Genomic DNA, 25,649 nt, shown 5'->3' with positions numbered 1-25,649 from the left:
TTCCCACCATCCCTCCCCTCCTTCTTTCCTTTCTTGTTTTCTTTTTTAACATTTTAGGATTGGCCAGACGTGGTGGCTCACGCCTGTAATCCCAGCACTTTGGGGGGCCGAGGTGGGTGGATCACAAGGTCAAGAGATCGAGACCATCCTGGCTAACACGGTGAAACCCCCTCTCTACTAAAAATACAAAAAATCAGCCGAGCGTGGTCGCGGGGGCCTGTAGTCCCACCTGCTTGGGAGGCTGAGGCAGGAGAATGGCGTGAACCAAGGAGGCGGAGCTTGCAGTAAGCTGAGATGGCGACACTGCACTCCAGCCAGGGCGATGGGGCCAGACTCCACCTCAAAAAAAAAAAAAAAAAATTTTAGGATCATTGTCATAACCAAATTTTTGACTGGCAAAAATTAGCCTTCAAAATCAATGAGTTATCAAAATGGAACACAGAAGAAAAACTTAGACTAACTTCAAATAGACTAAGATGTTGATAAGCCAATGAGGAATTCCCACCATTTAAAAAGTGGCTTTCAAGATGGAGAACTCTGCATGGCTGTGCACCAAGGCTCTGTAGGTTTCAGTGAATTTTGTGTTTATTCCCAGTGTCTATATTCTGTGGGTTTTGTTTTAAATAACCAAGCAGAATATTTTATGTACAGATTCTAGTATTTTTATTCCCAACCACACTTCCTAACTTCGACAACCGTATTCTCAAGAATGCAAGGTATTTTTAACATCAGAAAATTTATTTTTAAAAAGTCATTAATTCTGCCCATATAGCTTTTCATTGCAATACAGGCATACCTTGTTGTATTGCATTTTTTACAGATTGAAGGTTTGTGTTAACCCTGCATTGAGCAAGTCTATTGGCACCACTTTTCCAATGGCTTGTACGTACATTTGTCTGTGTCACGTGTAGGTAATTCTTGCTGTATTTCAAACTTTTTAATTATTATTGTATCTGTTATGGTGATCTGTGATCAGTGATGTCACTATTGTAATTGTTTTGGGGCACCCACCACGTTATGCCCATATAAGATGGCAAACTTAATTGATAAATGTTGTGTGTTCTGACTGCTCCATTGACAGGCTGTCCCCCCATCTCTCTCCCTACCTCAGGCCTCCCTATTCCCTGAGACACAGCAATATTGAAATTAGGCCAATTAATAGTACTACTGTTGGCCTAATTGGCCTCTAAATATTCAAGTCAAAGGAAGAGTCCCATGTCCCACACTTTAAATCAAAAGCTAGAAATCATTACGCTTAGTGAGAAAGGCATGGTGAAAACCGAGACAGACCAAAGCCTAGGCCTCTTGTGCCGTATAGTTAGCCAAGTTGTGAATGCAAAGGAAAAGTTCTTGAAGGAAATTAAAAGTGGTACTCCAGTGAACACACAAATAATAAGAGAGAAAAACAGATTTATGGCTGATACAGACTTTTAGTCCTCTGGATTAAAGATCAAACCAGCCACAACATTCCCTTAAGCCAAAGTCTAATCCAGAGCAAGGCCCTAACTCTTCAATTCTCTAGAGTCTGAGAGAGGTGAGGAAGCTGCAGAAGAAAAGTTGAAAGGTAGGCGGGGTCCTGTGGCTCATGCCTGTAATCCCATCACTTTGGGAGGCTAAGGTGGGTGGATCGCTTGGACCCAGTAGTTCAAGACCCGCCTGGGCAACATGGTAAAACCCTGTCTCTACACAAAATACAAAAATTAGCCAGATGTGGTGGTGCACCCCTATAGTCCCAGTGACTCAGGAGGCTGAGATGGGAGGATCGCTTGAGCCCAGGAGGCAGAGGTTGCAGTGAGCTATGATTGTGCCACTGCACTCCAGCCTGGGTGACAGAGTGATACCCTGTCTCAAAAAAACATGAAAAGAAAAGTGGGAAGGTAGCAGAGGTTGTTGGTTTGTGAGGTTTAAGGAAAGAAGCCATGTCCATAACATTAAAGTGCAAGATAAAGTACTAAGAGCAATGTAGAAGCTGCAGCAAGCTAATCAGGAAATATAGTTAAAGTCACTAATGAAGGTGATGCATTAAACAACAGATTTCCAGTATAGATGAAATAGCCTTATATTGTTTTGGAAGAAGAGGCCACCTAAGACTTTCATAGTACAGAACAGAAGTCAATGCCTGGCTTCAAAGCTTCCAGGGACAGGGTAACTCTCTTGTTAAGGGCTAATGCAGCCAGTGACTTGAAGTTGAAGCCGATGCTCATTGACCATTCTGAAAATCGTGTGGCCCTTAAGAATTATGCTACATCTACTCTACCTGTGGTTTACGAATGTAAAAATAAGGCATGGATGATAGTACATCTGTTTATAGCATGGTTTACTAAATATTTAAGCCCACTATTTAGACCTACTGCTCAGAAAAAAAATCTTTTCCAAGTTTTACTGCTCATTGACAACACAACTAGTCACCCAAGAGTTCTAATGGAGATGTAAAAGGAGATTAATGTTTTCATGCCTATTAATACAATATCCATTCTGCAGCCCATAAATCAAGGAATAATTACAAGTTTCAAGTTTTATTATTTAAGGAATACTTTTTTTTTTTTTAAAGAAATACTTTTCATAGGCTATAGCTGCCATAGATTACAATTCCTTTGATGGATCTGGGTAAAACCAATTAGAAACCTCTGGAAAAGATTCACTATTCTAGATGCCATTAAGAACATTTCAGATTCAAGTTGGGGGAGTAAAATAGCATTAGGAGGAGTTTGGAAGAAGTGAATTTCAGCCTCATGGACAGAGTTCAAGATGTCAGTGAAGAAAGTAACCGCAGATATGGTAGAACTAGCCAGAGAACTAGAATCAGAAGTGGATCCTGAAGATATGACTGAATTGCTACAATCTCATGATAAAACTTGAAAGAATGAGGAGTTACCTCTTATGGATGGGCAAAGAAAATGGTTTCTTGAGATGGAATCTCCTTCTGGTGAAGATGCTGTGAAAGTTGTTGAAATGACAACAAAGGATTTAGAATATTACATAAACTTAGTTGATAAAGCAGTGGCAGAGTTTGAGAGGATGGACTCCAATTTTGAAAGAAGTTCTATGATGGGTAAAATGCTATGAAACAGCATTCCATGCTATGGAGAAATCTTTTGTGAAAAGAAGAGTCAACCAATGCGGCAAACTTCATTTTTGTTTATTTTAAGAACTTTTCCACAGCCACCCCAACCCTCAGCAAACCTTACTTTGATTAGTCAGCAGCTCTCAACATTGAGGGGAGACCCTCCACCAGCAAAAAGATTACTAATCTGAAGGCTCAGATGATTCGCATTTTTTAGCAATTAATATATTTTAAAATTCAGGTATGTCCTTTTTTTTTTTTTTTTTTTTTTTAGACATAATGCTGGGCTGGGCTTGGTGGCTCACACCTGTAATCCCAGCACTTTGGGAGGCCGAGGTGGGCAAATCACAAGGTCAGGAGATCGAGACCATCCTGGCTAACATGGTGAAACCCCGTCTCTACTAAAAAATACAAAAAAATAGCCGGGTGTGGTGGCGGGCACCTGTAGTCCCAGCTACTCGGGAGGCTGAGGCAGGAGAATGGCATGAACCTGGGAGACGGAGCTTGCAGCGAGCCAAGATACTGCCACTGCACTCCAGTCTGGGAGACAGAGCAAGACTCTGTCTCAAAAAAGACATAATGCTATTGCACACTCGATAGACTACAGTATAGTGTAAACAACTTTTTTTTTTTTTTTTTTTTTTTGAGACGGAGTTTCACTCTGTGCCCAGGCTGGAGTGCAGTGGTGCGATCTCTGCTCACTGCAACACTTGCCTCCTGGGTTCAGGCGATTCTCCTACCCCAGCCTCCCAAGTAGCTGGAATTACAGACACATCGTGACCATGCCTGGCTAATTTTTGTATTTTTAATAGAAACGAGGGTCTTACCATGTTGGCCAGGCTGGTCTCAAGCTCCTGACCTCAAGTGATCTGCCTGCCTAGGCCTCCCAAAGTGCTGGGATTACAGGCATAAGCCACCACCCCGGCAGTGTAAACAACTTTTATATGCACTAAGAAACCAAAATAGTCATGTGACTTGCTTTATTACAATATTCACTTTACTGAGGTGGTCTGGAACTCAACCTGCAACATCTTGGAAGTATGCATGTAGACACTTGTGAGTTTTGTCCAGTCCAAAGCTAACATTGATTAGAAGTCAGAAGTAACTCTTTTAGTTACTTTAAAAGTAAAAAAATTACCTACCTTTTGAACAAATAGGATATAACAACAGTCTTATTCGGTTGACATTAAATTTAGGGCAACAGAAAGAGGTTTCTGATTGCTTTCATCACTTTTTTTTCAATGTGTGAGGACTTAAGAATTGGCTTTTCTTATGCCAGAAATCTCCAAGGGACCAGTCTTAAAAAGCGTATAATGATGGAAAAGCATCAGGAGCGGGTAGGACACCTATGAATCTGTGGAATGTCTGAACCTAAGAGCATCATTTAGGAACACCTGTTACCTTGGTCCCTATTATTAATCTGAGGACTGATTTGTGATATTGCAGGAGCATAAGATTCGGTAGACACTATCATTCTCAATTTCATTCTCGCTTGAGACTTTGACCACTCATAGATGGCCCCTTTCGTCATTTGATGGAGGGTGGAAAAAGCTATCTGGGGTTGGGGCCCAGCAGCCTGCATTTTAACCAACCCTCCAGGTGATTCTGATGCACTTAAAGTTTGAGAACCCCACTGTACCCCTACTTACTTAAGTAACTTTGGTACTAGAAATAACATTGCTAGTTTTTCAGAGTTGTAGTTGGAAAATTTTCTCTACTTTACCTCTTCCCCTACTTGTTAGTCTTGGGAACAGGAGTAGGTGACTTAACCCACTGACCCGCAGTGATGCATTTTATCTGCAAAATAGGTAATAGTAATAGCTTCCTTGCTTAAAGTCCCACAGGCAGGATCTATACAGTCTTTGATTAGCTTCCATTATTTACACAGAGTTTGAGTCTTAGGGCAAGCTTTGTTTTGTTGTTTTTGAGGAGTGGCTTAAATTTAACCTAATAATTTAGGAATTGGCAGAACTGATACTCTCCAAAAGTGGTAAGGAGAGTTACAAGCAGAGGGATGCTAGAGCCAGCACCTACTGGGTTAAAAGAGTCCATGTATGCATCTCTTCCCAATTATGTGTTTATTGACATCACATTGGTAGCTTGAAATTGGTCATGGTCGGGGGTGATTATACCATGGAAATTAGTAAATGCTATAAACTAGGGCTTTTAGTTTCAGAGAGCTGGTTGTTAAACATTTACCAGCATATCTTAGTTACAAAGTATGTTCAAATGACCTGAAGCTTCATTTGCATATTTGCTGGATCTAATAGTTCAGATTTGTGATCATTTAAGGCCCATTATAGGATCAGCATTAGGATATATATAGATAAAATTGGTAGTATGGGAGTCAGATTCAGCCCACAGACATGTTTTGTTGGTCTGCAATGTATTTTTTTAATGTTAAATTAGCTGTCAGCACTTAAAAATTGGAAGATTTAACAAAAATTTGGATTTCTGGCTCTTGAAAAATAGGGTCATCTGGTAACACTGGGCCCCCAACATCACATGGCAACAGTGGACAGCAGGTGAATTTTAAATATGTGCAGGTTGACTTGTTTGCTACAGTCCTTATCATTCTGTGACTCTACATCTAGTCAAGGCCTTTGCTCCTTTGTTTTCTTACAGTCTCCTTTAAGCATTTGAGTCTGTGGCCCTTGATGTAAAGAAAACTAAGCCCCGAGAAAGAGTGTTTCTCACTAGCTGAAATCTCAACATGCTGTTTTAAGCTTTCCACAAAGTTCATTCAGTTGTACTAATGGACTGCGAAGGCTGATAATTAATTCTCAACTTGTCCTGAATTTCAGATGGCCTGTTTGAAAATCCAAGTAGCAGTATGACTCACTGCCTGCATTTGGGACCCTGTCATTTTCCCCAGATGGTGAAGACTTTTGAGGGAAGTCTCTGTAGGGCTCAGTGAAAGTGACACATATTTTTGTTTCCCTGTCTGGGAATGCATGACCTCAAGCTTCAGAGATATCCACCCCTCAGTGAAATGTATAGAAGAGACGTTTGCTGCTAGCACTTTGTTAGAAAATAATTTTTAGGGAAAAGGTGAAATAATGATGTTTCTTTTCAGGTCAAAGTAGTACGTAAGTAGATTATTTGCCTTGGCAGGTTTTTCTTTTTTCCTAGTATAGTTTCAGGAGGTCCAGCAGGACAGACTTTGTGTTTGTTATGTTGGCTCTGGAATTGGCTGTCAATATTGTTGATGAACCTCTGATTAATTTTTAAGCAGTTAACCTATACTTCCAAGACTGGCTGATGAAATTGCTGCTTTTCAGTTTGGGGTGATCCAAGAGATAATAACTCCCTGTTCCACATAATAAATGTTTATTAAGCAATTATTATGTGCAGGCCTTTGAGCATAGTGCTAAGGGGCAGCCAGAGACCTAGAAAACAACCAGAATGTGACCTGTGCTGTAAGTGCAATGGAAGGCTGTGGAATCAGGGAGAACAGAGGAAATAGTGTTTACACTGCTATGCCCTGCTATAGTCTTTCAGGTCTCCAGATAGTTTTATACCTGTAATTTTGCTTCTTAAAACATGTATAATTACATACATCTCATACAGAAGTTTCACTTGGTAAAAAATGTTTAGAACCATTTATGAGGTAGATTCACTTAGCCCAATGGGTCATTTAGAATGTTTATTTCAAGAATAATCAAGAATACATCCACTATCTGGTTGGTAACCTATTCTAACTAATTCCGTTTTGCAGGTATACAATCAGAGGATTTTGTTAAATGAGAAATTCAAATGAGTAACGTGAAGTCAAAAATGTTGTCAAATAGGAAATTCAAATGAGTAACGTGAAGTCAAAAATTTTTAGCTCTTTTTTTGTTTGTTTAGACAGAATCTCAATCTGTTGTCCGGGCTGGAGTGCAGTGACACGACCATGGCTCGCTGCAGCCTTGACTTCCCAAGCCTGAGTGATCCTCCCACCTCAGCCTCCCAAGCAGCTAGGACTAGCAGCATGTACCCCACACCAGGCTTTTTTTTTTTTTTTTTTTTTTAGAGATGGGTCTCCCTGTATTGCCCAGGTTGGTCTCAAAATCCGTGGCTCAAGTGATCCTCTCACCTCGGCGCCCCAAAATGCTGGAATTACAGGTGTGAACTACCACACCCCAGCCCGTTTTACCTCTTAACTTTTATAATGAAGATAATATCTTTTTGACAAAATATTTAAGTCTAGTACTTGTGTAGGCTGTTTCCAGACTCCAGAACCAGTACCCATTATGACAATGAAGACACGAGAAGTACAGCAAGTCATTGGGAGATATTAGCTTGTTGTGTCACTTAGGGAAAGTTATTTAAGTTCTGTGAATCTTAACCATAGAATAATGTTGATAGTACCAACTTTTAGGGTTTTAGGGAGAATTAAATAATCCGGTACAAGGGTTTAGCATGTAGTAAACAGTAAATACTTGCTATTATATTTTTAAAGAGATTTTAAAAAAATTTATATTGTGTCTTTTAAATTATCTTCATTTGTTCAGTTTCATGTTGGTGATTGTTGGATTTTTTTCTTTCTTTGGTCCATGGAAAATGATGTTTCCAGATCTCTGGGCCAGTAGTAATATATTTGAGGATCATAAATTAAACTTTTGAGAAGGCAAAATGGCTACCAGACCCTAAGCCTAGCCCTCAGCCAGGTCATTCCCCTTTACCTTTTTGCCCCTGTACATTTTTGTCTCATAGGAACATAATAGGGCACTTGGGGACCACCCCAGACATTAATAAAAGAGCCAACATTTTTTGAACGCTTTGTATTTGCCAAGGCTTATGTAAGCACTTTACCTATATTTTTAGGTAATCTTCACAGCAACAGTGTGCAATGAATGTTATTATTATCTTCCCCATTTTACACATGAGGGCACTGAGGTTTGAGAAATCATTCAGTTAAGTAAATTTTAGAACTAGAATTCAAAGCCAGATCTAACTACAGAGCCCAAGCCTGGAAAGAGGGGAGTAGCGCTTTGTGGGCTCAAAGGTGATTCACCCCAGTTCCCAGTCCCTCGGGACTTCATGCTCTACCAAGGAAGTATAGCATTTTTTGTTGCTTTCTGAATATTCTCAGTCTGCTCACCCTGTGCAAGCACCTCTTTCTTGGCAGCATTCCCTATTAGATTCCTGTCACTGCTATAACAAATAAACTTAATGGTTCAAACAACAGAAATTTATTCGCTTGTAGTTCTTAATGCCAGAGGTTCAAATTCAAAGCATTAGCAGGACCGTACTTCCTTCAGTGGCTCTTGGGGAGATGCCATTCTTTGCCTCTTCCAGCTTCTGGTGGCTGTCAGCATTCATTGGCCTGTTGAGCAGCACTCCAATCTCTGCCTTTGTCTTCACATGGCCTTCTCCTTTGCATCTTTTAAATCTCTCCTGTGTGTCTGTATGCTTGCCATTGGACTCAGGGCCCACCCCAATAATCCAGGATGGTCACTTCTTCTCAAGATACTTAATTAGATCTGCAAAGACCCTTTTTCCAAATAAAGTCACATTCACAAGTGCTGAGAATTAGGACATAGTGCCATCTTTCAGGGACCACCATTCAACCCACAACACACGCTGATGGGTGCATTTCAAGCAATCAGGCAAGCTCTTGTCCTTTAGCATGCACTGTGGGCAGGTATGACATCTAGCCAAGGCTACTTTTCCAGTGCAGTGGCTGATTATCTGCAAGATTTTACAACTTGTTTTAAGGGTGTCTCCATGCTTTTCATGTGAATGACCCCATCTTAAATAAAACCTCTGTGGCTTCCCCTTAGGTGGTCGCCTATCTCACAAGGTTTTATTTTGTTGTTTGTTTTGTTTTAGATTGCTGACCTGCAGCTGCATAAACTGGATGAACTGGACTGTCTGATTCAGGGCCTGCTTTATGTCGACTCTGTTGGTTTCAACGGCAAGCCAGAATGTTACTATTTTGAAAATCCCACAAATCCTGAATTGTGTCAAAAAAAGCCGTACTGCCTTGATAACCCATACCCTATGTTGCTGGTTAACATGGGCTCAGGTGTCAGCATTCTAGCTGTGTACTCCAAGGACAACTATAAAAGAGTTACAGGGACCAGGTAAACATGTTTCTGCTTGTGCTTGAACCCAGACCTCTTTCTTGATGACCAGTTTATAGTAAAAGGTTATTTATATTGAATACATTTTTAAAAGAAATATCTTGGCCTCCTTGGCCAACCAAAAAGAATTTATCAAATGGTGTGTTAAAGTGGTATGTGGGTGATTTATATAAATGTTAATAAAACAGTTCTTGCCTTGATAGAAACTTTGGTCAGGTTGAGGGAAGAAGGATCGCACACACCAGAAATTTGCCAAGAAGGAGGTATACATTAAGTGCCAAATGATGGGCAGGATCAGTAGAATTCAGATGGAAGGATACTTGGGATGGTCAGAGATGACTTCAGAAGAAACCTTCTTTTGGACCCTCATTGATGCCTAGCTCGGAGTGACTTGCTTGAAATAATATACCATTCCAAACAGCAAACCAAACTATGTCTACAAAGAATGTTTTTTTACCCTCAGCCAAATGCTCCACCTGAAAACTGGAATAGTCAGCATACCTCCTAGGGAATTTTGGAGTGGAGTAGACAGGGAAACAGCCCCATGGCCATGGTGGGGCAGAGGGCCTTGTTTTTCAGTGCACACACCCCAAGGCCCATGTAAGAGCCAAGGGGCTCAGCTTCCTGTTAATGGGTATTCAACATGGGAAAAACATCTAGGGTCGGATCTCTCTAAGACATCACAGTGTAAACAAAACTAAATAGGTTTTCCTTAATTCTAGGAGGAGGATTTGATATGAAGCATTTCTCCAGCATGTGGAACCATAGAACCCATTTTTAGAGGAACAACTTAGGAGATTAGTGCCATGTAGAATGTGTTTTGGGACTTGATGTTGAAACCAGTGTTTTTGATAGATGCAGATATCATGTCACTTCTCTGGGTCTCAGTATCCTCGTTTCTGCCATGAAGGGTGTTGTTTCTTAGATCGCTTCTACAGACTTTTCCAGTACTGAAATTCTGCAGGACTACTCACCCATTAGGAGGAGAACATTGCTTTCGCAGTACATTTCCATGACTTGTGATAAATGAGTGGTTCCCCACTGAAGAGGGGAAGATTTAACAGTGTCCGCCAGGACATGTTTGACATCTTTTTTTCTTTGGTTGTTACAACTGGCATCTAGTGGGTAGAGGTCAGGGGTGCTGCTAAAATCCTATAGTACATAAGGCAACAAAACATTATCGAGCCTCAAATATCACTAATGCTGCTGTTGAGAAACCCTGGCATGCATGTACACACACAAACACACACACACATTCTAACTGAAACCTACTTGTGTCCAGAGTATAGGCTTTGTTTTGTAAGTTAATTGCTACCAAGTATACATTTTCTCATTGAGAATATAGAAGTTTGCTTGCTCACACAAGAAACAAAACTGACTCTGTGACCTCATAAGGACTGTCAGGAATATCAGAGACGTGAATATTTCAGCTGAGTTGGTTTTACGTTAGAGAGTGATTTGATAAACATAATTTTTAAACAACTACAGACCACCTCCCAGAAGGAGTAATTGAATTGGTAAAGCTAGTCCCAAGGTAACAGCAAGCTATATATTGTTCACCATTAGAGATATTTACAGTTTTATTAACACTTAACAATTTAATGAATTACATCACAGGTACACTTTCTTAAACTTGGAGGCTCCGCGGATCTGGGTCATCTTGGATAGCTGCAAAGAAGCAAATTGTGGTGTTTGGCTTCTATTATGTGTGTAATAATGTCTATAAATATTGGTAAATGCCCATTAATGTCCAGTATTCTCCAGTCATCAACAAATTCTGTCTGGATGTTCAAGCTTCCCTATAAACTCTCTCTTCAATCAGTAGTTTTGGAAAGGTGCTACCAAAGCCTGCAGATTAATAGAGAACCCTTTCAGGGGCTACCACGAGAGGGGAGGGGAATGAAACATCAAGTCTGTGGGGCTGTGATCCTGATCCAGAGTTGTTTTGCCAAAGGTTTCTTTTAATTCAAGTTAGGAAACCTCTGACATAAACGATTACAGTTAGCAGTGAAGTTAGTATCTATGGTTAGTATGAGTGTGTAAAACACATTTTGGGAACCACTGTTTTAGCAAATGGCTTAGCTTTAAGTTTTGCTACTCCTATTGTGAACTGATAGCTGTCACTCCAGGTTTTTTCTTATTGTATTATACCTGATTTTCCCATTAAACATTAAAGATGTTTATTTTTGGGAAGCTACACAGGATGTCAGTTTCCTTTTAAACATGATTTCAAATGGTTTATTTCAGTGTTATATATAATTTTGTTGCATCCCAGATTGGGTAGCAACATTTTTTTCCTAGTGACACAACTCCAATTATAGAAGTCAATGGAAGAAATAGTACTTCATAGCTGACAGTAGAATGTGTAATCTGTTAAAAGAGGAATGCAGATAATTTTGAAACTTTGGTGAAAGTAGCAGTACATTTCATCTCATTATTTTGGAATCTGTTTTAAGGGCATGAGCACTTAATTGAAGGTTTCTTCTGCTGTTTCCTAAAATCCCCCACTATGGTGTTGTTTGTTTTGTTTTATTTTTAAATGATGATAATATGCTACAGCTTTTTCTTGCATTGTTTTTCTCTCTGATATACTGAGAGTTTTTACTGTATGCCTACTGAAACAAACAGATGCATCTGATTGTGAGCAAGAAAATCACTTGATTAAATAATGGTTAGCAGGTTAAGGATATTAATAAAGTTCTGGGAGACATTTGGCTCTTCTGCAGCCATGCATTCTTTCCTCCTATCTGCAGTGCACTCACTGTGCAAATGCATGCTCGCTTTACCTCATTTGCTCCAATTCTTTATGTGGAGTTGTCTGTCATTTTCCAGTCATACAAGGCACTTGCCCTTTTTCATTTATACCAACACATCAGCCAATGGGTTACCTTCTTTCTAAGTTAGCCAGTGTCTTCAGTTGCCTACCTTTGGAGTGCGTTGTTGAATGCCTCGATTAATACAAATCCTTAATGTCCAAAGAAAGATTATTCATGGGGATGACAGATATTTAGAAGCTAGAAATGGAAGCAAAGACATCTTTCTAAAAACACACAGGGAGAAAACAAAACAAATCCAAATAGCACACAAACCAAAACATGTTCCCACAGTAGTTTTGTAGGTAGGCTGAAACCAGCAATGTAGAATGACATACTGCATTAAATGTAAATAAAGATAAACTTTCTTAGAGGAAATCCAAAGTTTGTACTGTGACTAAGTTGTGAAGGTAGTAATGTACATGGACCTCTTCCTTTACTCATGGAACTGCATCTACAGTTTGGGTAGCTGCTACTGGTGGTACCTAGCTACATAATTTTCCATGAAAACCCATAATTTCAATCATATATATATGTGTGTGTGTATATATATATATTAGTAAATGAAGTTATATATATATATATTAGTAAATGAAGTTATATATATATATATATATATATATATATTTTTTTTTTTTTTTTTAAGATGGAGTCCGGCTCTGTCACCCAGGCTGGAGTGCAGTGGCGCAGTCTCGGCTCACTACAGCCTCCACCAGGGTACAAGTAATCCCCCCACCTCAGCATCCTGAGTAGCTGGGATTACAGGTGCGTGCCACCATGCCTGGCTAATTTTTGTATTTTTAGTAGAGACAGGGTTTCACCATGTTGGCCAGGCTGGTCTCAAACTCCTGACCTCAGGTGATCCACCCACCTTGGCCTGCAAAAGTGCTGGGATTACAGGCATAAACCACCACGCCTGGCCTCAATCAAGTATACTTTTATACAAATGACAATTTAAGAATATTACACATAGTTTCGCTATTTCGTTTTATTTTATTATTTTTTGAGATGGAGTCTCGCTGTGTCTGTCGCCCAGGCTGGAGTGCAATGGCACAATCCCGGCTCACTGCAACCTCCACCTCCTGGGTTCAAGCAATTCTCCTTCCTCAGTTTCCTGAGTAGCTTGGATTACAGGTGTGAGCCACCACACCTGGCTAATTTGTGTATTTTTAATAGAGACAGAGTTTCACCTTGTTGGCCAGGCTGGTCTCAAACTCCTGACCTCAAGTAATTTGCCTGTCTCAGCCTCCCAAAGTGCTGGTATTACAGGCATGAGCCACCACGCCCGGTCAGTTTCGTTTTAGATGCATCTTCAAGAACTATGTACCTATCTACAGTTTTGTACCTTCTTGTTAACAGTTATTGACATTATTAAACATAACCTTAATCCCAAATTGATTTTATTCTTAGAAGTAAAAGCCAGTGCTCAAACACAAATTGAATTTCCAAAGCTAGTAGCTCTTTGGGGCTTCAGAACAGATGGATGTGAGCAGCTCTTCTTCATTTACTCTTCTACATGGTAAAGAAATAGGAAAACCTATGTCAATTAGCTTTAAGAATCAATACTCCTTTTCCTGCTGGGAGTTCACTGGCGATACTTTACTCTGAATCTGCTTTTCTTTCCATTAGGTAACTTTGATATTAATACACAATTGAGTTCATTCTTGGCTACTGTAATTACTTTCTAATTTTGTCTAGGCTATTTTAGAGGAACTTTCCCCCTAAACAAGTCAAAGCTTTTTAAATGTAGTTCAACCATTGGAACCACTTTATGACCTTTGTTACTGTTTTTTACTATTGAGTGGTAAGTAATATATTTAAAACCTTCTGGAGAGTCTACTAGAAAAAAATTCAGTATCAGATCAGTGGTTCCTTTCTAGAAATATTCAAGGAGGCTAAATGAGATTATTTCTGCTAGAGAAGCAAGGTCAGGTAAAACACAGCTTTTAAGACAGGCCACTCCTGGCACAATCCTGGGTCAGTTTTGTCATCAGAGGGTTTGGCTTCATAGCTTTGAACTATGCTTTATGTACACACAAATTCTTTTTCTAGGTATTTATATTCAGCTGCATATGGTTTTTTAATAGGAGTTATTTCTTGGTTATTTGCTGCTTTCAGACCACCCAAATAGAAGAGATCATGATTTGGCCCCATTTCATAGGTGGGAAGGCTGAACAAAGCACTCAGGTTAGTGGCTAGTTGAAGGTCTCACAACAGAAATCAGTGAGAGTCTTTCTTTGGTTTTGTTCTCAAATTTAGGGGCAAATTTTCCTTGATGTTTATTTTTAGTCTCTGCCCTCTTTTCATATCCAGTCTACCCTAAAGCTCTGTTGCACCCTAGCACTTTAATTCAAGTGCCCCTTTGTTCGTCTGCTTTTATTCACCCATATTAATAGTCTTGACGTAGTTGGGGACTTAGATGGGCATATCTTAAAGTAAAATTTAAAAATAAACCTTATTATTCCTTCAGTCTTGGAGGTGGAACATTCCTAGGCCTATGTTGCTTGCTGACTGGTTGTGAGACCTTTGAAGAAGCTCTGGAAATGGCAGCTAAAGGCGACAGCACCAATGTTGATAAACTGGTGAAGGACATTTACGGAGGAGACTATGAACGATTTGGCCTTCAAGGATCTGCTGTAGCATCAAGGTAGAGATTAAGTAGCTAGGAGCAGTAGTGATTAAACACAAGGCAGCCTCTCCACCCTGGCCATTCACTAAGTTGTTTTAAAATGTCAATCCACCAGCCTGGTGCAGATACCTGTTGTATCAGAGCTCAGACTTGATCTCCTGCCCTTGATGAAGCACTGAGATGTTTAGCTCTTGATGCTTGTTCTTAAAATAAGGCAACTTTGAAAGAAGGTTCTAGAAAACTGCAATAGTTTCACCTGTTCCATTCTTGTCCAGATATCTAGAGGCATTAATTTTTTCCCCCCATCAATGGACATGCTACTTTGTCCCTATTAAGAAAAGGGCAGTCAGCCATGCATACTATAATTCTGTCTGCTTATAAACCATAGTAGCAAAATTGGATCACTTGAGTTTGAACAGTTACTCATAGAGCCTTCCACAATACTTTGGTGGAAGGATGGGCCCTGCCTGAGGACGATTTTGAACACTCTCGCTAATATTTCCAACATAGCTTTGGCAACATGATGAGTAAAGAAAAGCGAGATTCCATCAGCAAGGAAGACCTCGCCCGGGCCACATTGGTCACCATCACCAACAACATTGGCTCCATTGCTCGGATGTGTGCGTTGAATGAGGTAAGGCCTTACTCAACCCGGTGAAAGCTGTGTGTCATTCATACACATCACCTTGGCAGTGCAACACCTGTTGACTCTTACACAACTACATATCCTTAGGAAAGCTTCCCTTTACTCTAGTCACACTTTACAGAACAGGAGGGGTGTGTGTTGGGGGAGGGGGAGGAATATATGCTTTATTTTCAAGAAGGCACTGGATGATAATGAATGATAAACCATTCACCTGTGGAAACAGGATACAATTACAACCCATGTCATAGTCTCTCTAACCATCATTATTGCCATGTGTCCACTGAAATGTGAGGAAAAGGTCTGAGCATCCTTGCACATAACTGCAGGTAAAATGCTTGACTTGCAATATTCGATATTCTCTCTGCTTTCAGCTTCTTTACAGTGTTGCCTTGTGGCATGGAGTTCAAGCAGCATTGTACAGGGCTATCAAAGCACAGAGAGCTTGCTACAGCCAAGGCCAGCCAGAGTCCCAGGCACAAAAAGGGGTGGAGCTGGTGACATACAAAGTTGTATTAACATGTTTTGAAGCATTGCAAGATTCGTTTGGAAAATATTGAAACTTTTCTGAAATACAAGGTGTATAAAGTAGAACTCTTCACACTGAGGTATATTAGAAAGACAGGAAAGAGGAGTTGAGGCATGGAACAGGTCATAGGAGAGTATTAAAGAACCACAGTAGATCTGTAATGGAGTTTTTATAAATACAGCTTTTAATAGAGAGGTGACATACATACAGAAGAAGGCTCAAATTATAAGCTTACCGTTTAATTTACACACACAAGCACCCCTGTATAGCCATCACTCAGATCAAGAAATAGAACATTATAGGTACTCAGAAAGCCCCTTGAGCCCCCTCTCAGTTGAATAGTTGAATGTTAGTGTATGAGGCAGTCTTTATGATACATGGGTGTTAGCCCTGCCTTTGAGTTCTGGGTTGACAAAAAACATACTCTCCTTGCATAACACTGAGCAAAGTATGTTACTGGCCTGCAGATCAGCAACATACCTTTTTGGAAGCCCTCAGTTCAGACGGAGTTTAAATGGGAGGCTGATACTCAGAGAAAAGAGCATTCCAGAGATGTTTTTTCAAAGTCCACTTGAGTCATGGGACTCAATGTAACAGAGTTTATTTCTTGACATTAACCTTTAAAGGGAATTTTTCCAAGTAATGAAACAAGCCCCAAGACCAATATGTGTGTAGTTGGCTGTACTCATGGGCTCTCAAAGGTCAGCTGGTAACAACCCTTGCCCCACAGAGCAATAGATGCCCTTTCCCCTACTTTCCGCAGAGCTGGCTTCTTGTGCTTTTTGCTGGAGTGAGCCAGCAGGTCAGCAGGTCTTTACTGACTTTACTTTTCAGAGCAAAGTAAAGTCAGAGAGCAACTGACTTTACTTTTCACTTTTGATTTCAATTTCAATATTATTGATTGGTGGAGTAGAGTGAGTGCCAATTTGAAAATGTAGCCATGTTATACACTGGTTTGAGCAACTATTTTATATGTTTCTGTGGGGCTGAATGAGTGAAGGGAATCACCAGTCGCCTTGGGGCCAAGGCTCTACCACAGGGTGTCCAGTCAGTGCAGACTCCCAGTGGCCGCACCAGTGACTGACAGTGTTGCATTTCCCTGTGAGAGCAGCCACCAAGTCCCTCAGTCCTTGCTTTGCTCTCTGGAGTCACTGATTTGAGAACCTTTGATTGCAGCCATTTCATTGAGGGACACCACGTTTACCAAATCTAAAACATTTTTGCCGTGATTCTTGAGATGCTGTGAAATGCTTCCCCATCAGTTATAAATTTTCTGATTCAAATTTTTGGATAGATAATACAAACACATAATACAGACTTCTAAGACATTAGAAGGATACACAAGGAAGTGAGTCACCATTTCCACTTCTGTCTCTCAGTGTTAACCTCAGTAGAGGCTGCCATTGTTTTTAGGGTTTTTTTGTTTGTTTTTATTGTACGTATTACAATATATCTTTGTTTATATTGTATGTAATGTAGGATACATTTATCTTTCCAAAGGTAGCAAACTCTATATAACATTCTTTTTACGAAATAATAGCTTTATTGAAATATAATTATATGCTATGCAATTCACCCTCCATATACTATTCTATATCTTGCTTTATCAGCTTTTTATTAAGAAAATCCATAAACATATGTAAAGGAGAGAGAACAGTATAAAGAACCTCCATTAATCCATCAGTGCAGATTCTGCAATCATTAAGGCTTCACAACACATGCTTTCTCTATATTTTCTTCTTCCTCCTCCCTCTGGTCCTCTCTCCTTCTTCCCTCTTTTTTGCTAAAATACTAGAAAACAAATCCCAGATATTATATCAATCTACTCTATATATTTTAATAAGCATCTCTAAAAATACTGCGTTTTGCTTTTTGATGTAATAACGCATCTTGAAATTGATCATATCAGTATATTTTAAATTGCTTCATTTTTAATGGCCATATAGCATTTTAACATATAGATATGCTGTTATTGATTTGTTCAATTTCCTAATGATATTTAGGTTTTTCCAGTCTTTTACTATTATTTAAAAATTCAGTGTATTTGTATACAGTATACACACATATATGTATACACATGTATATTATTTTGCCTACATGTGAGTATATCAATAGGATAAATTCCTAGAAGGGAACTTGCTGAGTCATCGGATATGTTGATTGTAATATTAACAGATATAAAGTTCCCTCCATAAAGGTGGTTCTAATTTATATTCCCACCAAGCAGGGTTATAAGGGTACAAGTTTCTCCACAGAGTTATCAAACTTTTTGATTTTTTTCAATGTAATAGGTTAAAAATTATACCTTATTTTGGGATTAACTATTAATATTATTTACTCATTACTCTATTGGGTTGTTGGACTTTTTTTCTTGTTGATTTATGGAACTCTTTATTAATTAACAAATCCATTTTATGTGAAATGTACTGATAATATTTTCCATTTATTGCTTCCCGTTTGGATTTGTTTGTGGTGATGTTTTTCCCCGAATAAATTTAACTTTTTAAAGTAAATGTAGCAATTATTTTGAGATGATTTCCTTTATTATGCATTTTCTACTTCAACTTTTTTTCCAATTCTTCCATATTTTTCCCTACCTCTTTTTCTTTTCTTTTCTTTCTTTTTTTTTTTTTTTTTCTTTTTTAACATCTTTGACCCACCTGGAATTTATTTGAAACATGGAATGCTCTTCCAGTTTTAATGCCACTTCTACTCCTTCTGACTTTCTATTAGGGTAATGCAGGACTGGGCTTTGAGCAAATCCTCCCTTGGACTCCCTTGTTTTGGGAGAAAGGGCAAAACTCCTCAATTTAATTAAATTTCTTTTTAGTCTGAGTTTCTTAGAGTGTTCCTTGCTACCTCTTAGTTTGGGTGATTTGTGGCTAGTTTTTTTTTTTTTTTTAATGAAAATTTATTAAAACTACCTCCACTCCTCCACCCACAGAAAATTTTCAGTGGCTAATGGGTTAATGAACATTCATTTTTAAAACTTGAGGCAGTTAAAAGGTGATGTTCCCAGACCCTGATTACTCTTGATAGACTAAGCAGAAAATAATACCAGCTTCAAAGACTCTCTTGCCTTTGATATGAGTGACCATAGCAACTGGCTCTAAGTGAGTGAGTGAGTGGTGAGCAGTCTCTGCATAGTAGACAGGTTGAGCTCCGGTTTGAGCTTAAGAAATATCTGGGGGAGTGGGAAGTGTAACGAGTGCACTGGAGCTAGAAGCTTACGGGATTTGAAGCATGTCTGCATGAACAGGATAGGAGAGGAATGTTCATAAGTGTATGTTCAGAATGCAAAGCCACATCCATGATGACAAAAATAGAGTATTTTTTGTTACCATATTTTAACTCATGTGTTGGCCAAACAGGATATTCCACCACATATCCTGAGGGCAGAGACTGAGTATTCTTTCTTCTTTGTATTTCTAGTGTCCAGCACAGAACAAATTGAGCATTATTCATTACACAAATAAACCATACCATAGCCATTTTATTTGTGAGTTGGTTATAAAAGTATTTTATACCTAGAAGTTGGGGGATTGAGGTATTACACATGAAAATTTAGCTGAACTTGAACTCCAGTTAAAATTGTATATATATGTATGTTTTGAGAGCTTAATGTCAGACGTAAGGCAGTCTGACATAACACCTGCAAATAAGTCCAATATCAGTTTCTGCCTTGCCCAACAAAAATCTCAGCCTCTTGTTCTTGTGGAATGCACTATAAGGTTGGTTTAACTTCATTTTGGCGATGTTGAAATACTTCCACCAAAAAAAACAAGGAATATTCACTCTTCAAGGTTCTGTACAGAGACATACAGAACATTGGGTCTTTGCCAAATGCTATTTTTATGCCATGATTCAATTGTTTTCTTTAATATTTTTTCCAGAATATAGACAGAGTTGTGTTTGTTGGAAATTTTCTCAGAATCAATATGGTCTCCATGAAGCTGCTGGCATATGCCATGGATTTTTGGTCCAAAGGACAACTAAAAGCTCTGTTTTTGGAACATGAGGTAGGTTGAGCTTGCATAGACTTACTGTCATATGTGGAGTATATTTTGGTTTGGCTAACATATCAGCAGGTCTCTTAGCTTTTTAAACTGGTCAAGTAGAAAAGTTGCCATTTACACTTTGCATTTACACAAAGGATAAGAAAAAAGCATATATAAAATGGAAGTGTTCTTATCCAACAACCAGGACTGGTAGTTGGTTAATTTAATTTTTTAAAAAGTCACTGGAAATGTAAATTAGGACAGTCATTATAGAAAACTGCATGGAAGTTTCAAAAAAACTAAAAATAAAATTACCATATGATCCAGCAGTTCCACCTCTGAATACTTACCCAAAAGATTTAAAATCAGTATGTCGAAGAGATGCCTGCACTCCCATGTTTATTGCAGCACTACTCACAATAACTAGGTTATGGAATTATCCTAAGTGTCTATCAGCAGATGAATGGATTTTTTTTTTAATGTGGTACATATACACAATGGAATACTATTCAGCACTTAAAAAGAAATTCTGTAATTTGCAACAACATGGATGGAATTGGAAAAAATGCTAAGATAAGCCAGGCACAGAAAGATAAATACTACATGTTCTCACTTATTTGTGGAATCTAAAACAATCAAACTCATAGAAGCAGAGAGTAGAATGGTGGTTACAGAGGCTGGCGGGTAGAGGAAATGGGAACATACATTTCAAACTTGTAAATTTCAAATGTTCTCACCAAAGAAATCTAAGTATTTGAAGTTATATACATGTTAATTAGCTTGCTTTAATTATTTCACATTGGATTCATAAATCATAACCTCACTTTGTACCCCATAAATATATACGATTATAAGTTGTCAATTTATAGTAACATTTTTAAAAAGTTTTAAAGTCAGATAAAATGAGTAATCATTAATAAAAGCTTTCTTCAACCATTTTATTATACCTTAAAATGTGTAAATGTGCACTTACTTACCAATCTTTTGATGTGAGACCAGCGCCTATTTTTGAGCATGGTTTCTCCGATTGGAGTCCTGTAGTTATCTTTCTTTCATAATCTACAATATTATGCACCTCCTTTGATTTCCAGTTTGTTTCCTTAGAGTGGATTAAGAAGCTAAAGATACTTATGAAGTAAATTGGTTGCAGAATTTTTACAGGTTTTTTTCTCTCTCTTTCACGTTGTGGCATCCACCTAAGTAGACAGCAATTATTTCTGACTACCTTTTTCAATATTTCTCAAGAATTTAACTGAATTTTCATAGAACTGACCATTAATGTGTGCTCTTTTTATTGATTTAGGTGGTACATAGTTAAACTAGATTATTACATTACAATCAACCTGTCATAAACAAATTTGAGGATAAACACAGCTGACTCTTCGCAAGTAAGCAATTCAGCTGGTAAGAACAGAAGTGCTTGGGCTACTAAGAGTAGCTTATTGGCCTTGAGAGGTCAGTGTACCTGACCATTAGTGAACCTCTTTACAAAGGAAATGGAGAGTGTCAGTAAATTCAGAGTCCCTTATTGGAGTTTCTTTTTTTTTTTGAGACAGAGTCTCCCTCTGTCGCCCAGGCTGGAGTGCAGTGGCGCAATCTCGGCTCACTGCTACCTCCGCCTCCCAGGTTCAAGCAATTCTCGAGCCTCAGCCTCCCAAGTAGCTGGGATTACAGACGTGCGCCACCACACCTGGCTAATTTTCATATTTTTAGTAGAGGGTTTCACCATGTTGGCCAGGATGGTCTCGAACTCCTGACCTCAGGTAATCCACCCGCCTCAGCCTCCCAAAGTGCTGGGATTACAGGCGTGAGCCACCCCGGCCCCCTTACTTGGAGTTTCTACCATAATATAAACCAAAAAGTGGGGGCCCTTCTCTCTTCCACCTCCTCTGTCACCTCCTTTAAAATCAATGCTGCAGTGCTGCAATGAGCTATCACTGGAGGTATCTAATCTCTTGTATACACTGCAGCAGAAAAACATTGAGAGAGCTGGTATTGTCAATTTCAATTGTAATGAATAACTACTGTGCCATTTTTTTCTCATTTTCAAACTGAGCTATTTATTTAAGAAGTTACCAATGCATTTAGAGTTATTTAGAACTCTCTATGCCTGTATTTTGTTTTATTAAAGCATATGAAACAGGTACTTAAATACTAAATAGTTAAGGCCCAATGATAGAAATTCATACTAAAGAAAGCTCTTGTTTTTAAAGCAGACTTTAGGCATTGAGTGAGGCGGAATGAGGTCCCAGAACCTCCACTCCCTACCCCACACAGCCAGAATATCTGATTATTTATGGAGTTTCCATGTAAGGTTTTGTTTGAAAAAGAAAAAAAATCTCAGCCTTTAAAAAAAATAATGAAAAAGGAAAAAGAAAACTCCTGTTCTAGTCCAGATAGAGTTGCCATTTTTAGCAATAAAAAATACAGGGTGCCCAGTTATTTTATCTGCCATTTATCTGTGTCTTATCTGGTAACCATAAGTCCAGATCTTCTTGGCCTAATGCAGACAACAAAGCCTGGAAACTGTCAGGGATAAAAAGTCTTCTATAACATCAGGTGGGAAGTTAGGTGGTAAGATAGGAAATAAAAGCCAACATTTTGGGGAAACTCACTTCTGTAGGTAAAAATGTAGTGGCCTATATCACCCTGTACAATCCTAAGCCTCTGTGGACTCTGGCTTTGGTTTGTTACCCTATATCATAACTCAGTCTCTATGGCCAGTGAAAATGGAGTATTCTTGTAACCCTCATAATGCGTTCCTCAGAAAATTCTCTACATTCTTAAATTCCCTCTGGCTTATGCGGGCCTTACTAGAGAATACTATGGAGAGACAACTTTTGAGAAGCACTGGTATGGTGGCTTTCTGGTCACCTGCCCTGGCCTTAGGAGTCCTCACTAAATTTCTCATTCATTCAACTAATGTTACTGAACATCTCTTAAGAGAAGTCATCTAGCCAGGTAGTTAAGAACACTGCGTTTTACTGACTGTGAGATCTTAGGCAATGACTCTATCTCTCCATTTCTGTTTTAGCATTTGTAAAATGGGGCAATTATCATATTTGTCTCATAGAGTTATTGTGATGCGTAAATGAGTAAATCCATGTAAAGTGCTTAGAACAACTTCTAGCATTAGTGGGGCCTCAATAAATGTGAGCTGACAGCAGCAGCAGCAGCAAAGATCCATCCACATCCTGCCACACTCACACCTACTGCTGCAGTTATAACTATTGAGTTCAGCAAGTGCCAGCAGAATGGAGCCTCCTGCCTTTTGGAAACAGATTGCTGTGGACTGATTATTTGTGCTGTGACCAACTTCAAATGTCTATGTTGAAATCCTAATCTACAAAGTGATGGTATTGGGAGTTGGCCTTTGGGAGGTGATTAAGTCATGAGGGCTGAGCCTTCATGAATGGGATTAGCATCCTTATAAAAAGGTCTAAGGGAGCTCCCTTGCCCCTTCCACCACGTAATCCAGCCATGTGAGATTACAATGTGAAGACAGCTATCTATGAGGAATGGGTCCTCACCAGACACCTTGATTTTAGACTTCCCAGCCTCTAGAACTGTGAGAAACAAATTTCTATTGTTTATAAGCCACCCAGTCTAGGGTACTTTGTTATATATAGCAGCCTGAACAAACTAACACATAGTTCTCTAAAAATTTATATTTTTTAGTTCCTTTCATTTTCATAGACATATGGTCTTTTATTTTACAGATGGGCAAAGTAAGGCTTGGACTAATTTAAGTGCCTTTGCAAGAGCTACTGAGGGAAGTTTAGGGTTTTCTCTCATGAAATATAGCTTTAAAGTCAGACACATTTGGTATTGAGCCCTGGTACAAGACCTGTGACCCTGCAAGGGTAATTTACTTTATTATCTTCCATTTCTCATATGTGAAATAATAATCAGTGTTTTGCCATGACAAAGATAAAGATGAAATAGTTATAATACTAACAACCCCGGCACACACTTAGCACACATGTGCCAGACATAGTTCTAAGCATTTACATATGTGAATGTATTTAATATATATAAGTAGGTCCAATAAATTATAGTTGTTATTATTCTGCCATGTTTTGTGACACACAATTTAGGTTTTAAATTTCTCTTTTATCGATATTAGTGGCATTCCTAGAATTATTAAAAACAATACATATTTGGCTAAGGTTCAGAGATCATCGTTTTGTATTGTTTTCATAGGGTTATTTTGGAGCCGTTGGGGCACTGTTGGAACTGTTCAAAATGACTGATGACAAGTAGAGACAAGCAGTGGAGGAAACAGCCTCCCAAAAGGACAGAGAACTAAAAAATTGCTGCTGGAGAAGGTGAAAGTCGCTTTGGGACGGAAGCCAAGCCATTATGGCAGATGAACCTGCTGGATTTGTAAATAATTTAAAATCCTTCCAGATGATCTTTTACTCTTAGGTTTTGAGCTAATGATTCAAAACGGGGGAATATAAAAGGTTTTTTTTCTGTATACTGTATTTTTTTAAAAAAATGGTGCAGCGTGGCCAAACCTACCAATTGTATGCATTAACTTTGAAAAGTTGTTTGATGTTTAAGAAGGACCTGATATGTAAGCGCTGTTCATTTTTCTTCTGGGGTTTACTGATCAGTGTGGTGATTTTAACTTCATTTAGTAATTACTCTAGGAGATTTTACCTTGACTCATATTTTTCATGACGTTTCATGATTTGCTGTTGGTTTCAAATGAAACTACAAATCTGGCATGTTTTACTGTGAACACTTTTGTTATTTGTTTTGTACCCTTTTTTGTCTTGTTTTTCTGTTTTAGTTGTCTTCTGAAAAAAGAGAGTCGTTCCCTCTGTTTCTGTCCTCAGATGATGTCCCTCCCCCTACCTGTAACCTTTCTTTGACATAATTGTTCATATCAATGAAGGTGCTGACCAGCTCAATACAAAGTTAAGCACAAGATCTAAAGCTCTTGAAAATGCCTGTGAAGAGAAGACTGAATGTGTTAATGAATTTAATGAGTCTGGCAAAAGTTGCAAATTATATGCAAGTTTGTCCTATCGCTTATAAATGTAGTGTTTCATTGGATTTATTTTATGCTAGGTTATATTAAGTTGAAATAGTCTGTGATTAAATGTCCTCATCCATGCACAGAATATGAATGGCAGCAAATCTTTGTGCAAGAAATTTGAAACTTATTGGGAAAAGCCTCCCAGTAGATTAATTGTTCATATCAGGAGATTTAGGGTAAGTCATGGGTTGAGGTGTCAGATAGTAATATCTATTTGTTTTGTACATGTGTATATCTAGGAACTTTGTAACAACACATCTTTAATAATGTTAAAGGTTTTTTCATTTTTAATATTTTAAACTAAAAACTGTACTTCAATCTCAGTTTCTAAAATTAAAAATAATTTATACTGATCTATATATTTTTTCTTTTTGAAAGATTTCATTAAGACTGATGGGTAACTTTCAAATGAGGGTCATGTACAAATATTGGGATGCATGAGATCCCATGATCTTGTGTATTGAGCTTATTGTTGAAAGGGATTTTTGAAGGACAGAACAATTACTCCATGATGAATCTTCCTTTCTCTGCCTTCTGAGCACCGTCTTTAATTTCCATATCTTCAAGTCTTGAAGAAGTTGATGTTAATTGAAGAATTCACTTGTCTGGTTGAAATAAAGCCTGTTTCTGTTGTGATGTTTTTAGTGTATATGTTATTTTCATTTCTTAATTCTCATGTTTATAGTATCTGCTTTGTACCATGAAATGACTGTCTGTTGTGTTTTTGCTATTCTACATTTCAAAATTGGAGGCTTTCCCATGAGTGTGGTATGGTCCAAAACACTGTCTTCAGGTGAAGCTGTAGCCCTATGCATAGATTTTTAAAATAGAGCTTTATTGTTTCTATACAAGTGA

General features: G+C 38.6%; 1 protein-coding gene and 1 non-coding gene across 3 annotated transcripts in view; both read left to right on the top strand.

The window, feature by feature from the left end:
* Positions 1-25,430, top strand: part of PANK1 (pantothenate kinase 1) — a 64,381-nt gene extending 38,951 nt beyond the window's left edge. For both annotated transcript variants that reach the window (XM_004049772.3, XM_004049773.5), the window contains exons 3-7: positions 8,882-9,135; positions 14,419-14,595; positions 15,088-15,211; positions 19,643-19,768; positions 23,951-25,430. In XM_004049772.3, coding sequence (XP_004049820.1) covers positions 8,882-9,135; positions 14,419-14,595; positions 15,088-15,211; positions 19,643-19,768; positions 23,951-24,010 — 741 coding nt within the window. In that variant the 3' untranslated portion in view covers positions 24,011-25,430. The remainder of the gene's footprint in view (positions 1-8,881; positions 9,136-14,418; positions 14,596-15,087; positions 15,212-19,642; positions 19,769-23,950) is intronic.
* MIR107 (microRNA mir-107) lies at positions 15,581-15,661 on the top strand. Its single transcript, NR_106239.1, has one exon. It is a non-coding gene; the product is annotated as a microRNA mir-107 (primary transcript).
* Positions 25,431-25,649: the final 219 nt, after the last annotated feature.

The sequence above is a fragment of the Gorilla gorilla genome, chromosome 8, assembly GCF_029281585.2.
Source record: "Gorilla gorilla gorilla isolate KB3781 chromosome 8, NHGRI_mGorGor1-v2.1_pri, whole genome shotgun sequence".
NCBI classification, from domain to species: domain Eukaryota; kingdom Metazoa; phylum Chordata; class Mammalia; order Primates; family Hominidae; genus Gorilla; species Gorilla gorilla.
Note: the sequence above shows the minus strand (reverse complement) of the source record. Positions and strands in the feature narration are given on the sequence as shown.